This window comes from Castor canadensis, chromosome X (assembly GCF_047511655.1).
Source record: "Castor canadensis chromosome X, mCasCan1.hap1v2, whole genome shotgun sequence".
NCBI classification, from domain to species: domain Eukaryota; kingdom Metazoa; phylum Chordata; class Mammalia; order Rodentia; family Castoridae; genus Castor; species Castor canadensis.
Genome location: NC_133405.1, coordinates 99,807,686 through 99,821,434, shown reverse-complemented (window position 1 = coordinate 99,821,434; position 13,749 = coordinate 99,807,686). Strand labels below are relative to the sequence as shown.

Below are 13,749 nucleotides of genomic sequence, written 5' to 3'. Positions count from 1 at the left end.
TCCTTTTTCATGACCACTTTTTTCTCTGTTCTTCAGTTTGCATAATCTTTTGATGTACTTCATGTTCACTAAACTAATTATCAGTTTAAATCTACTTTTGAGACTAGTGGATTCTCAGTTTTCTTACTTTTCAGCTCTATTTGAAAAGTAAGAACATTTGGTTCTTTTTAATACTTTCCATTTCTTAACTGGCTCAACTATCTCATTGACGTTTATTTACTAAATTCCCACCCCTACCCTGCAGTGTAAAGCCTCTGATGTTGTTCCTCAAGGGCACAATCTTAAATATCCCCACAGTCACCTTGTGATGACAGTGGTTTTGACAGGGCTCTCTACAGTTGTTTCTTTACCTAACCACATCCAGGTTAGGGGCTCCACTAATTGATGGTTGATCATTCTGTTGTTTTTAATAGTGTCTTGGGGCGTAAGTTGCTACACAAACTGATCCAATCAACTTAGGGCTCCTTTGAAGAGATAGTTCCTGAAGTCAGTGTTTGAGATTTCTTCTGGGGCTGAGGCTGTAGCTCAGTGGTAGAGTGCTTGCTTAGCATGTGCAAGACCTCGGTGTGATTCCCAGAACTGCAGAGAGAGGAAGAGAGAGTGAGAGAGACTTCTTCTGACTTATTTCCCTGATTTGCTGTAGTATATTAGACAGCCTAGGCTTGAACTTCTCTACACTCAGTTGCAAATCAAGTCGTTACATTGCAGGGAGAGCAGGGAGAATTGGAGCCCTCTCTTGTATGCTTGCCTTTCTGTCTAGGAATAATCTCTGAGCTACAGCTCTGATACATGGGATGGGAACAATGTTCTTCCCACTGAGTGGCAGCCTCAGGTCTCCTAGGTTTGCCTCTCCTGGCCCCATAAGCTGGGGCCAAGGCATTCAAGATGTCAGTATTCTACCTCTCAGCCACACTCACCTGGAACTTAGCCTCAGCAGCAGCTAACTGAAGGCAGAATGAAAAATACTGATGTCCTGTCCCTACCAGGAAAAAAGGCTTCTGTCTGGAATCTGGGGGAGAGGGAGCCCTATGTTCTTGTCTGTATCAATCTGTCATGAGATCTGTGCTGGAAGGAGAGATGAGGGGGACTATGTCTACTTTCAAATACCACAGATTCTCACTTCACTGAGATTTAGTAGATTTTCTTGAATAAATGCTCCTTCATTTGTTTTATGCCCTTACGCCATTTCCCAGACATTAAATGGTTAGCTGTTATTTTAATTGAAATAACTTTCACCAGTTTCACTGGGGAGTGGGTCCAACAAAGCTCCTCACAGCTGTCAAGCCAGAAGGAGAACTCTATAAGCCTCTTAACATACAACGTGATGCTCTTACTCATAATTAGTTGGAGTGCCCATTGTATGTAGCCTCCTCATTAGAGGAGACTTTGTATGTACCTCAGTACATCAGTACTCAGTACTCTACTGAGTACCTCAGTATTGAGTAGAGGAGACGTGTGTACCATAGGTACCTCCTCAGTAAATTGTGACTGGCCTAAAGGCAATAGCCCTGTTCTTTATTCCTTGTAGAACATAATAGCGCCTAGTAGCATTTTCTATGTTGTGACATATAAAGGGATGTCACTCATTGACTGTGTGACTGTCTTTTCTACTTTTTATTTTCTGTACTTCCTTTGTGACTTGAAGTGTTTATGTCTTCCTTTTTTCTTACACTCTAGTATAGGTGTGTTCCCAGAAGTGTGATACCTCTTTTAAATCCATTATTGGCCACACTCAAGGAAGGACACTTGAGCCATTACAAGTTGTAGTCCAGAGCTGGGTGTGATAGCACATACTTGTAATCCCAGCACTTAGGAGGCTGCAGCATGGGCTACATAGTGGACCCTGAAGCAAGAAAAAAAAGAGGTTGTGATCTAAAACATATACTCTTCACAATATAGGGACTTTCTATGATATTCCTTATAGTTATAATTTTAGATTAGACTACTTATTTGGGAGTGAGAAAGGGGGAGAAGGGGCAGGCAGAAAAGCTGTGTGGTTGTTTCCTTAAACGTGGGACATGCTTCACTTTTCTTTCTTCAGACTTGTTTCATGCCTTTTCAGCCTAGGCCTTTGACAGCTCTGCCTCTGTGACTGCTTTTTCCTTTCTTCCTCTTCTTGTACTGGAATCTCTGACTGAATACAATCCCAGCTGCTCCCCTTTGCACAGTGAACAAATCTGATACTCTAGCTAGCACTATCCTACTTATCCTCTGTGGCTTAGGCTCTGTGTGGCCTTGTCTAATCTTTGATATACTTTGTATTATAGGACTTGGTAGTATTCTTTTCTCATTACTCTAGGTCATTTGAGAATATTCTTGACAGAAATCATTCGCTTCATGTGATTTGCTTGCTGCTACTTTTGGAGTCTGTGAGACAGTGTTGACTACTCTCTGGGACAAGTGTGTGTTGACTGTTTATTCAGTGTTGTTCTCTTTCCCAGGATGCTTCAGGATGAAACGCCATAGGCCTTTCAGCAGCAGTGACAGTTCAGACGAGTGTGAGTAGAACCAGCTGGCAGCTGGTAACTTCTGTATCTATGCCCCTTTACGATCTGTTCTTTGACTTCAGGCTTCCTTCAATGGGTAAAAAATGTTTCTGAGAAAGAAAGCTCAGGGTTCATTTTTCTTACTCATTTAAATTTCATTAGAGAGAGATAAATAGGTGGAAAAATTGGTTTTGTATGGCATATAAAATTTTGGTTTGTACTTTTCATTTACCTAAACAATAAGAGCAAAATCTATTAATGCTTTAATAGAGCCTTTCTAGAAGTGAAAAAGTCTGAGAGCATAAGCTGTAGGTCCTGGTTCTAATTATAGCTGAGATACTAAATGTTTGATTATGGGTTAATCATTTGTAAAAGACCTTAATAACAGCCTTTGAGGAAGTGCTGAAGGATACATAGATTACTTGCACCACATTTTTTTAGTTTTTCCGTTTTTGCAAATACTTTTTCTCAAGGTGAAACATGAATTGTGTTATTCCAAAATATTATGAGGTGTGATTACACCAAATTGAATCTTCCCAGCCTTGACATTGTTTGAAACCTTTGTACTCTGGGAAGTCACTTATAAATGTCATTAAACTCCATCGTGAACCTGTCTTGGGTATAGTTTAACCATTTTTTTTAGTAGTATAAGATCTCTGTGGTCATACCATCATGTCTTACATAATTCTCTTGGATGACTTTTAGTTATGTTAGTGGGTAATACATCTCTATCATTTTCCTAATTATATTTTGCAGGTCCTTCTACTTCCTTTACTTCTGGCCCAATGTATAGAAGCAAGTCACATATTCCAAAAGAACACAAGAAACCTGCTGAGGTGAGATTAGATATTCAACTTTTAGATTTCAAAAATAGGTAGCTTACCTCTTGCCTACATACCTACAATACCCAGAATCTGAAGATGTACAGAGTAACGTATGTGCCACTGGATTGGCTTGTTCTCTGATCAGTTTGTCTATTTTCAAAGAAAGATTTCATTTCCTTTCCCCTGTAAGAAAATAGTGATCTTTACAGTGATTTCATTTTGGTGATGACAAGTGCCTGGCTTTGGAATATTCCTCCGCTCGACAAGAAGTCAAAGTTAGCAGACTTGAGGAACCTGGAAGGATCCAGAGATCCTCCAGCCTGAAAAGAGCAGGTGGAAGATAATATAGGAAGCGATAGGTGAGGAAATTATAGATGGAGAAGGGAAGGACTGGGTCTTGAAAGCCTTTGGAGCACTACTGGCCCAGGAAAAATGGATCGCTTCTGTGCGGCTAGTCATTTTCTGCCCTGAACAGAGCAAAGCACCAGGATTGCACTTGGACTTGGTAATGGCTTAGTGGATTCTATACACTTTCCTGTGGTAATTAAATTATGAGAAATTGACACTGTGTGTCCTCACTTTTACTGTGAGTCAACTTCCTTGCTTATAAAGGAAAAGAGAATGTATTTAATTATCTGTTGCTGCATTACAGATATCAAAAAATTAGTGGCTTAAAGCAGCACACAGTTTCTGTGGGTCGGTATGACTAGATTTTGTGTTCAGAATCTTTCAAGGCTATAATAACGACTCTGCTAACTGGAATGTGCCTTCATCTGGAGGCTGAACTAGGGAAGAATTCACTTCCAAGCTCATTGAGGTTGCTGGCAGAATTCATCTCCTTGGAGCTGAAGGACTTGAAGTCCTTATTTTCCTGCTGGCTTTTGAAGAGAACCACTCAGTTCCTAAAGGCTGCTTATAGTTCCTTGCTATATGGCCTTTTCCGTAAGAACTATCATAAGAGGGCAGCAGGTAGAGAGTTTTCTCCAGTCTGCTAAAATTGAGTCTTATGTAACATTAATATAATCATGGAAATGGCATCCCATTCCATTTTGCCATATTCATCATACTTTTTTCTGGTTCTTGGGATTGAACCCAGGGCCTTACTTATGCTAGGCAAGTGCTCTACCATTGAGCTACACTCCCAGCCTCATCATTTGTCATATTCTGTTGGCTAGAAGCAAGCCATAGGTTCCACCCCACTCTAATGGAAAGGGAGTGACTCACTGGGCGGAGTTACTTTTCCAGTATATCCACCAAAGAGCATCTCTCCCTTTCTCAGATGTCACTTTTCATTTTATTCTGCCAGGGATCTTTCTAGCACAGTAGAATGCTAGTGTGTACTTCTTTGTGTCTGTCTCATACATAAAAAATTTAGAGAATGTAATGTACATAAACAGGAGTGGAAGAAATTTCCCATCTATCCAGAGGAGGCTTTGACTTCAGAATGATGAGAAAGAGGACTGGAGGTGTGGCTCCAGCAGTAGAGCTCCTGCTTTGCAAGCACAAAGCCCTGAGTTCAAACCCCAGTCCCACCAAAAAAAAAAAAAAAATCCTAGAATGGTCTCCTCCTTTAGGAGGACAGCCAGTTCTAAGACATAAAACAGCTCAAGGGCTTTGGATCTTGAGGCCATCTACCTCCCGTCAGTGTAAATAACAGTCTTTTATTGTAAGGGATAGGGGAACTTGGGCTGCTGGAAACAATTTTTCATTTGTATTTTGCATTCTGTTACTGAACCTGGTAATATTTGCAGGACAGCACTAGCATTTACATTTGCATTAGAACTCTATTCCATGTTCTGCTTTGCTGACTTACTTCATCTCTCTAAAATAATTTGTATTGTCAGCATAATATGGATATTATAAAACCTACCTCTCATAGCTACCATTTATTGAAGTTTGATCTAATTATCTAATTGTTTCCCAAAACTGGGCAATTCTCAGACTCTTCCCCCACCCTGTGGCACTAGTGAATTATTATTTCCAAGGAAAGATCAGTTTGTTTGTTTATGGTGGGGTTCGGGGGGGGGTTGTCGTTTGTTTTTTTGGGTTTTTTGTTGTTGTTTGGGGGAGAGTTGGCAGTACTGAACTCAGAGCTTTCTACCACTCAAGCCACACCTCCAGCTCTTTTTACTTGAGTTATTTTTCAAAAAGGATCTCACATTTTCCCAGGGCCAGCCTCAAACCACAACCCTCCTAATCTTCACCTCCCAAGTAGCTGGGATTGCAAAGGCATGTACCATGCCAAGCTCTTGGAATCTAGTTTAAAAAGTGACTAGGTAATTTTTATGATGAGTCACATTGAAGAAATAATATGTTCTTATTTTTTTATTCCCTCAATAGCACTATAAAGTAGGTACTGTTCTTTTTGCAGGTGATGAATATGAGTCTTAAAGAAGCTACTTGTCCAGGGTCATAGAAATAAGAGGAGAGCAAGTTTTGTTTCACCGTAAATCCTGTTTTTATTAATTAGGATACATTGGACACATGTAGGGTACAATAATTACTTACTAAACATTTGTTGAAACTTTTGTCAGTTAAATATGGGACAGCACCAGGTTTTTTATTTTTTTATGAGGTGTTATAATCAAAATTTCCATAATGGGTGAAGCAAAACTCAAGAATAGACAGAACATGTGCCTAGAATAGAACTGAAGCAGGAACCCAGGCTGGAAGGAGGACATAGAAGGAACCTTTGGTGGAAAAGAGCAAGGCAGAGGTTCTTGGAGCAGTCAGGTGGATTCATTATGAATTTTTCATATTTGGGTCTTGAAACTGAAATAATAATCACATTTTGCTATTTTAGTCAGAATGTCCATTTATGACCTTATAATTTCTAGCAGCAAAGGATCACTTTTCTGTCAATTTTTTGTTTTCCAGGTTCTTACTGTACTCGTTTGTTTAAGTAATTGTTTTAAGGGTCACTTAAGAAAGGGAAATCACGCCCTTGAGTGGGTAAACAGGACCGAAACAAAATCAAACTACATTTATTTTGTTTCATAGCCTTAGAGTTGAATGAATTCTTGAAAGGCCACTTTAGTCTAGCCTTCTAACTACAACCTATTCAAGCTCTGGTATAATAAAACATTCAGTTTTTAAAAGTAACTCTAGTTATTTGTTTCTTATTGTTCATCTTTGTCAGTTTCTTTTTGTCTTGAATACTTAGAGGAATTGAATTACTTTCCTTCTTTTACTCATTATTTCTGAAAAACTTTTTTTGTCGTCTAAAACATTAATAATAGTCACCTAGATGTAGCCTTTTTTAAAATAAATTTCCAATGTGGTGATAATTTTAAGTTTACAGAAAAGTTGCAAAGATGGAGCTGAAAGAGCCTATATGTCCCACATTCATTTTCCTTTTCCTTGAATGTTAACATCTTCCATTATTGTGGTATATTTGTCAAAATTAAAAGTAAGTATATTCAGTATATTACTATTAACTAAGCTCTAGACTTTATTGGGATTTCATCAGGGTTTTTTTTTTTTTTTTGGCCATAGTGATGTTTGAACTCATGGCCTCACACTTGGTAGGCAGGTGCTCTACCACTTGAGTCACTCTGCCAGCCTTTTTTTTTAACTTTTTTTGTGGGGGAGCAGAATTCATCATTTTTTTCTATTGTCCTCGTTCTGTTCTAAGATCCAGTCCAGGGGTACCACATTGCATTTAGTTATCATGTCTCCTCAGTCTTCCTTGATGTGTGATAGTTTCTGTTTTTCCTTATTTTATATTACCTTGACAATCTTGAAGAGTACTGTTAAGTATCCTGTAAAATTTTCTGATGTTTGTCTGATGTTTTTCTTATGACTAGACTATATTTAAGGTTTTGGGGGAAGAATACAATAGATGCTGTGTTCTTCTTACATTATATCAAGGAGCTTATTTGTTTATGGTAACATTTATGTTTCCCATTGTAAAGTCACTATTTTTCCCTTCCCCTATTCTGTTCTTTGAAAGTAAGTCACTAAGTCTGGCCTACTCAGATCCAGGGATGATGTTGGGCAGGGATTAAGCTTCACTTCCTAAAGGAAAGAGTTAACATATATTATTTGATAATATTATGTAAAGGAGATTTATGTCTTCTTTAAAGTTGTGTAAATTATTTTATATCAATATGGACTCATATATTTTTTTCTTTATACCTTGTTATAATTCAATACTGCATAACTTACTGTGTTTTGAAATTGTTCCATAAATCAGTGAGATCATCTCTATGACTTTTGTCCTTTTTTTTTTCAGTACTGGGGCTTGAATTCAGGGCCTCACTCTTGCTAGGCAGGCACTCTACCACCTGAGCCACTCCTCCAGCCCACTTTTATCTTTCCAATTCCATTGATTTCTGTTCTTATTTTTATTATTTTTCTTCTTGATTTGGGTTTGCTCCTTTTCTGGATTCTTGAGATTGGTGCTTAATTTGAGATTGTTTCACTTTTCTTTTTTAATAGTTTCCTCAAATTTGATGTTTTAAACAAGTACAACTGTAATGACTAATACTGCTATAAATGTGTGTATGTTAATGTTTCAAGCAACATCAGGAAGCATTCCTATGATAATAATCAAGCAAGTTAACTTAGATTGCTGTTTTGAGAGAAAAAAATTCTGAAACTTTGACAAGTAGACTTAAAGACAATTGACCTGTTTAGCAACAAGGCACACATAATTTGTGAAAATCTGTTACTGTCCCAATTTATTACAAATTCAAAGCTAACCTAATTCTGATATTTAAAAATATTTCTCCCTTTTGGCTCAAAATGAAATAATAAACTCTTCCAGTTAACAGACATGTAAAACCTACCCAAATCAAAATACATTATATGCATACACGGAACTATCACAATGAAATCCCTTTATACAATTAATATATGCTAACAAAAAGAAAAACTACCCAATTATAATTAGTAACAGTTATGGCAAGAGGAGAAATGTTGTCCCTCCCCAAAATTTTAGGAATTTGATAACTTACCATGATTTAGATCTTGCAAACACAAACTATTAAGTAATTCTTGTGTTTGATTTATATACGTCTTACCTGATATAAGCATTTTAGTGCTATCTATTTCCCTTTAAACACCATTTTAGCTGTATCCCACACATTAATTTTGATGATTATTTTCATTTTCATTCATCTTAGAATTTTTTTTAATATCCCTGGAGACTTCTTTGTCCTATGGATTATTAAAGTGTTTTGTTTCGTTCCCAAATGCTTATAGACTTTCCTGTTGTCTTTCTGTTATTAATTTCTAATTAGAGTCCATTTTTGTAGGATAACAGTCTGTGTGATTGTAGTTCTTTTACATTTGTCAAGGGTTGTTTTATAGCCCAGGATATAGTTTATCTTGGTCAATGTTCCATGGACACTTGAAAGGAATGTGTATTCTGCTATTTTGGGATCCTGTTGGTTGGTCATGTTCTTCTATATCCTCACTGATTTTTCACCTAATAGCTTTATCAGCTGTTCAGAGAGCACTCCAGAAGTCTTCAGTTGTAATTGTAATAATTCACCTACCAGTTCTATCACATTTGCCTTATGTATTTTGAAGCCTGGTTTTTAGATGCTTATGTATTTAGGATATCTGCTTGGTAAATTGACCCTTTCATCATAATATAATGCCCTTCTTTGTGTTTGTAATTTCATTTGCTCTGAAGTCTACTATTTAATATTAATATAGTTTCTGGATTTCTTTTGATTCATGTTTACATGATACATTTTTTCCATCCTACTTTTGATCTCTTTTGATTATATTTGAAGTATGTTACTCATAGAAAGTTGATCTTTTTTTAAATACGTTGCATTAATCTGTCTTCTAATTGCTATATTTAAACTACATTTAATATAACTTTTGGTATGGTTTGACATTAAGTCTGTCATTTTACTATTTTACTATTTACTGTTCGTTCTCTCTGTTCATTGTTGTTCCTCCATTTTGTTTTCTTTCTTCCTGTGGGTGATTTGAACAATTTTTTAATCTCATGTTGATATACCTATGACAGTTTAGTGGCTGCTCTTATATTTTGCTACTTTGAGAGAAATATAAAAACCTTGCCGCCATTTTTATGTCTATGTATCTGCCACCCCTCACACACACCTTTATGATATAATTATATTAAGTATTTTCTCTGCATAAATTGAGAACCACATTAGACCACCAAACTTTAGAAGATAGTCTGTTGCATTTACCTGCATTTGTACTCTTCTGCTTTCTTTATTCCTAATGTTCCAATTTTCCTTTTTTTGGTGGTACAGGGCCTCACGCTTGCTAGGCAGGCACCCTACCACTTGAGCCATGCCACCAATCCTTTTTTATGTTGGGTGTTTTCAAGATAAGTTCTCTCAAACTATTTGCCCAGGCTCGCCTTGAATTACAATCCTGATCTCTGACTTCAGAGTAACTAGGATTATAGGCATGAGTCACCAGCACCCAGCTAGTTTTCCATTTTTGTTCATTTTCTTTCTGTTTAAAGAACTTACTTTAGGCATTCTTTTAGGGCAGCCTTGCTGATGATAAATTCTCTTTGTTTTTCTTCATCTGAGAAAGTCTTTATTTTACCTTCTTTCCTAAAGGTTATTTTATTTTGATATAGATACTAGGGGTTGAATTCAGGGCACTTGAGTCATTCTGCCAGCCCTAGGACCACGATCCTCTTCTTTGTGCTTCCTCACACAACTGGAATTGACAGGCACATGTCAGTGTACCCAGCCATTGGTTGAGATGGGAGGCTCACAAACTTCTACTTGCCACGACTGGCCTGAAACCATGATCCTCCCAATCTCCGCCTCCCACATAGCTAAGGCTTAGAGGCTTGAGCCTCCAAGCCCAGAGGATATTTTTGCTTGATAAGAAATTCTGGTTTGGCAGTATTTTTCTTTCAACCTTTGAAAAATGTTGTGCTACTTCTTCTGGTCTATATTCTGATGAGAAATCTTACCTCATTCAAATAGTTGTTCCACTATAGGTGACTAGTCATTTATTTTTCCAGTTGCTTTCAAGAGTTTTCTTTTTCTTTTATTTTCAAAAGTTAGATTATGATGTCCCAGAGCATGGATATCTTTTGATTAATACTGTTTGGAGTTTGGGCAGCTTCCTGAATCTGAGATTTATATCTTCTGTCAAGTTTGAGAAATTTTTAGCCATTATTTCTTCAAATATTTTTTCACCTCCACCTATTTCTCCTTTCCTTTTTTGGACTAAAATTGCATGAATGTTAGATGTTTTATTATTTTCCCACAGGTCCTTCGGGATCTTTTCTTTTCCATTGTATGTTCTTATCAGACTGAGTAATTTCTGTTGTACTCTGGTTCTTTTCTAAATTCCATTTTTTGAGCTTGTCCCAAGAGTTTGTTATTTTAATTATTGTACTCCATTCTAAAATTTCCCATTTATTTATTGTTCTTTATAGTCTCTGTTTCTTTGCTGAAACTTTCTATTTTTGTTTCATAGTGTTTGCATATTTTTTATTAACGTAAATTAATTGTACAAAGAGATTTTATTGTAATATATCCATACATGCATGTAAGTACTTTGACCAAATTCACCCTTTCTATTACTTTCTTAACTCCCCATCCCCCTCCTTTTAATCAGTATTTCTTATTGAATCATTTTTATCACAGATACGTTAAAATCCTTGCCAGATAATTCTAACATCTGTGTCATCTCCGTATTAGTGTCTGTTGATTGTCTTTTCTCATTCCCAGTTATTAGCATGATGAGTGATTTTTCTGTTGTACCCCAGAATTTTTTGATATCATGTTAAGAGATACCAAGTCTTACTTAAATCTTCTGTTTTAGGGAGCCTCTGAAATAATTAAGCCAGTGGAAATAAAAAGGTGTTGTCTCTTTTCATCAGTTGTAGAATACCTGGGCTTCCCATCTTAGCTCTGATTATCTCTTTAGGAAACAGGGGGTCTTGTTAACTATTTAGTGAGTTTAGGAATCCCCGCCTTGTTACCTCTACTGATAACGGAGATGGGGGTAATAATAAGGAATACTACATTACCAATGGGCAGTGGTGACAGCCCAGGATACCTACCCAGTCTCTGCTAACACTACATTGAGGAGGATGAGCTCCTACCTATGGCTGGGTGAGAATGAGGTCAAGGCCTCTCAGTATCCACTATATCCACTATAATCTTTTAAATCACTACCCTTTTAAAGAACAAAACAAAACATTTTAACGTCTTTCTGAAATATAATTCCCATAGCATACAATTCAGTTATTTAAAATGTATGTCAGTGGATTTTAGTATATTCATAGTTGTGTAGCCATCACCAAAATCTAAATTTTGAACACATTCATTACCCCAAAAAGAATCCTCCTAACTAACCCATTAGCTGTTGCTGCCCAGCCCCTGGCAACCTCTGATCCACTTTCCATCTCTTACAAATTTGCCTATTCTGGACTTTTCCTATAAATGGAATCATATAATTTGTGATCTTTTTGTCTGGCTATTTTCACTTACATACATATTGTAGTATGTATCAGTACCTCATTCATATATTCTCTCTCTCTCTCTCTCTCTCTCTCTATCTCTGTCTCTCTGTCTTTCTCCCTCCCTCCCTTCATCCCTCCCTCCCTCTCTCTCTGCAGTACTGAAGGTTGAACTCAGGACCTACACCTTGAGCCACCACCAGCCCTTTTTGGTGATGGGATTTTTAGAGATAGGGTCTCATGAACTATTTGCCCGGGCTGGCTTCAAATCACAGTCTTCCAGATGTCTGCCTCCTGAGTAGCTAGGATTACAAGGGTGAGCCACTGGCACCTGGCTTCTCTCTCCCTCTTTTTTTTAATGGGACTGGGGTTTGAACTCAGGGCTTTGCACTTGCAAAGCAGGTGCTCTACCACTTGAGCCACATCACCAGTCCATCTTTACTCTGATTATTTTTGGGATGGGATCTTGTAAGCTATTTGCTCAGGCTGTCCGCAAACCATGATCTTCCAGATCTCAGCCTCCCAAGTAGCTGAGATCATACATGAGCCACCGGTGCCCGGCAGCTCATTCATTTTTATGACTAAATGATATTACATTGTATACCATGTTTTATTTATCCATTCATCAATTGATGGACATTTTGACATTTTTATCTATTATAAGTAATTCTGCTGTGAACATTCATGTGCAACTTTGAGTTTTTTGCAGGGGAGAGGGGTGTTGGTGGTACTGAGGACTGAATTTAGAGCCTCATACTTGCTAGGCCAGTGCTCTACCACTTTTTATTTTTGTAGGATTGGGGTTTGAACTCTGGACCTCACACTTGCTAGGCAGGTGTTCTACCACTTGAGCCACTCCACAAGTCCATTTTTGCACTGGGTATTTTCAAGATAGTGTCATGAACTATTTGCCCAAGCTGACTTTTTGATCTCTGCCTCTTGAGTAGCTAGAATTACAGGTGTGAGCCGAGCCACCAGTGCCCGGCCATGTGCAAGTTTTTATGCGGGCATATTTTTTTTCAGTTGTTTGTGTATATACCTAGGAATAGAATTGCTGGATCATATAGTAACTCTTTTTTAACAAAGTGTTGTAAAGTGGTTTCATCATTTTTCAATCCTATCACCAGGACTTCAAATTCCTCTAGTGGCCTTGTTTTTCTCTCCCCTCTTGACTTAGGTCTTTTTGTGCTTGTCCTCATAGACCCTTTCTCTGGCACTACCCCCAGCTGTTAATCTCTGTTATTATCACTGCAGGCTTACTTTTGGTGATAAGGACTGAGGGAGGGGAAATATTCTCTAATCTCCTGATTAAATCTCAGTCTTTGAAGTGCAGAGAGTCTCTGTGTGTGAGGTATGGGGGGGTGGTGACCTTACTGGTGAAGCTTTTTTGCCCCTTCCCCCTTATCTGCCTATAGTAAGTATCCTGTGATATTATCAGTCTTTGTCCTTGATGTTCTCCCTCCTATAGAGATATCCTTCCCTTGCAGATGAAGCCTTTTTGTTGTTGTTGTTCAGTAAGAGAGCCAAGGCACTAAGCAATCAGCCAAGTACCACTCAGGGAGATTTTCTCAGGTGCTTACCCCCACCCATTTTCCCTGTATGAGCCTGGTTGGGTTCCTAGGGAAAAAGTTTGCAAGAGTGCGGGAACCCTTTATGACCACAGCCCTTTAATACTGTCTTAGTAGTCCCCACTTGGCCTCCAATGATTCATCAAAATTTCTGGTCAAATGTTCCTAGAGTGGCTTCTGCCCTAGGCAAACAAATGTTTTGTCCTGTGTCTCCCTGTAGACGCTTGTCTCTTTATATTGTCCATTTGCCTTGTGGCTTATTTCTCTGACAGGTTTGTAAAAAAAAAAGTTCTTACTTTGCTGCCTATATTCTCTTTTTCATCTTGTAAAGATGAGAGTTTCTTTTTCTGACTGTAGGTCTGAGATAAAACTGGAAGTGTCAGCCAGGCACAGGTGACTCAACACCTGTAACCCTGGCTACATGGGAGACTGAGATCAGGACGATCGAG

The 13,749-nt window shown here is 37.9% G+C and overlaps 1 protein-coding gene across 7 annotated transcripts in view; it reads left to right on the top strand.

Moving 5' to 3' along the window:
• The window catches only part of Jade3 (jade family PHD finger 3), a 139,877-nt gene that overhangs the window by 65,441 nt on the left and 60,687 nt on the right, over window positions 1-13,749 (top strand). For all 7 annotated transcript variants that reach the window (XM_074063592.1, XM_074063590.1, XM_074063588.1 and 4 more), the window contains 2 exons: window positions 2,442-2,498; window positions 3,243-3,322. In XM_074063592.1, the coding sequence (XP_073919693.1) occupies window positions 2,453-2,498; window positions 3,243-3,322 (126 nt within the window). In that variant the 5' untranslated portion in view covers window positions 2,442-2,452. The remainder of the gene's footprint in view (window positions 1-2,441; window positions 2,499-3,242; window positions 3,323-13,749) is intronic.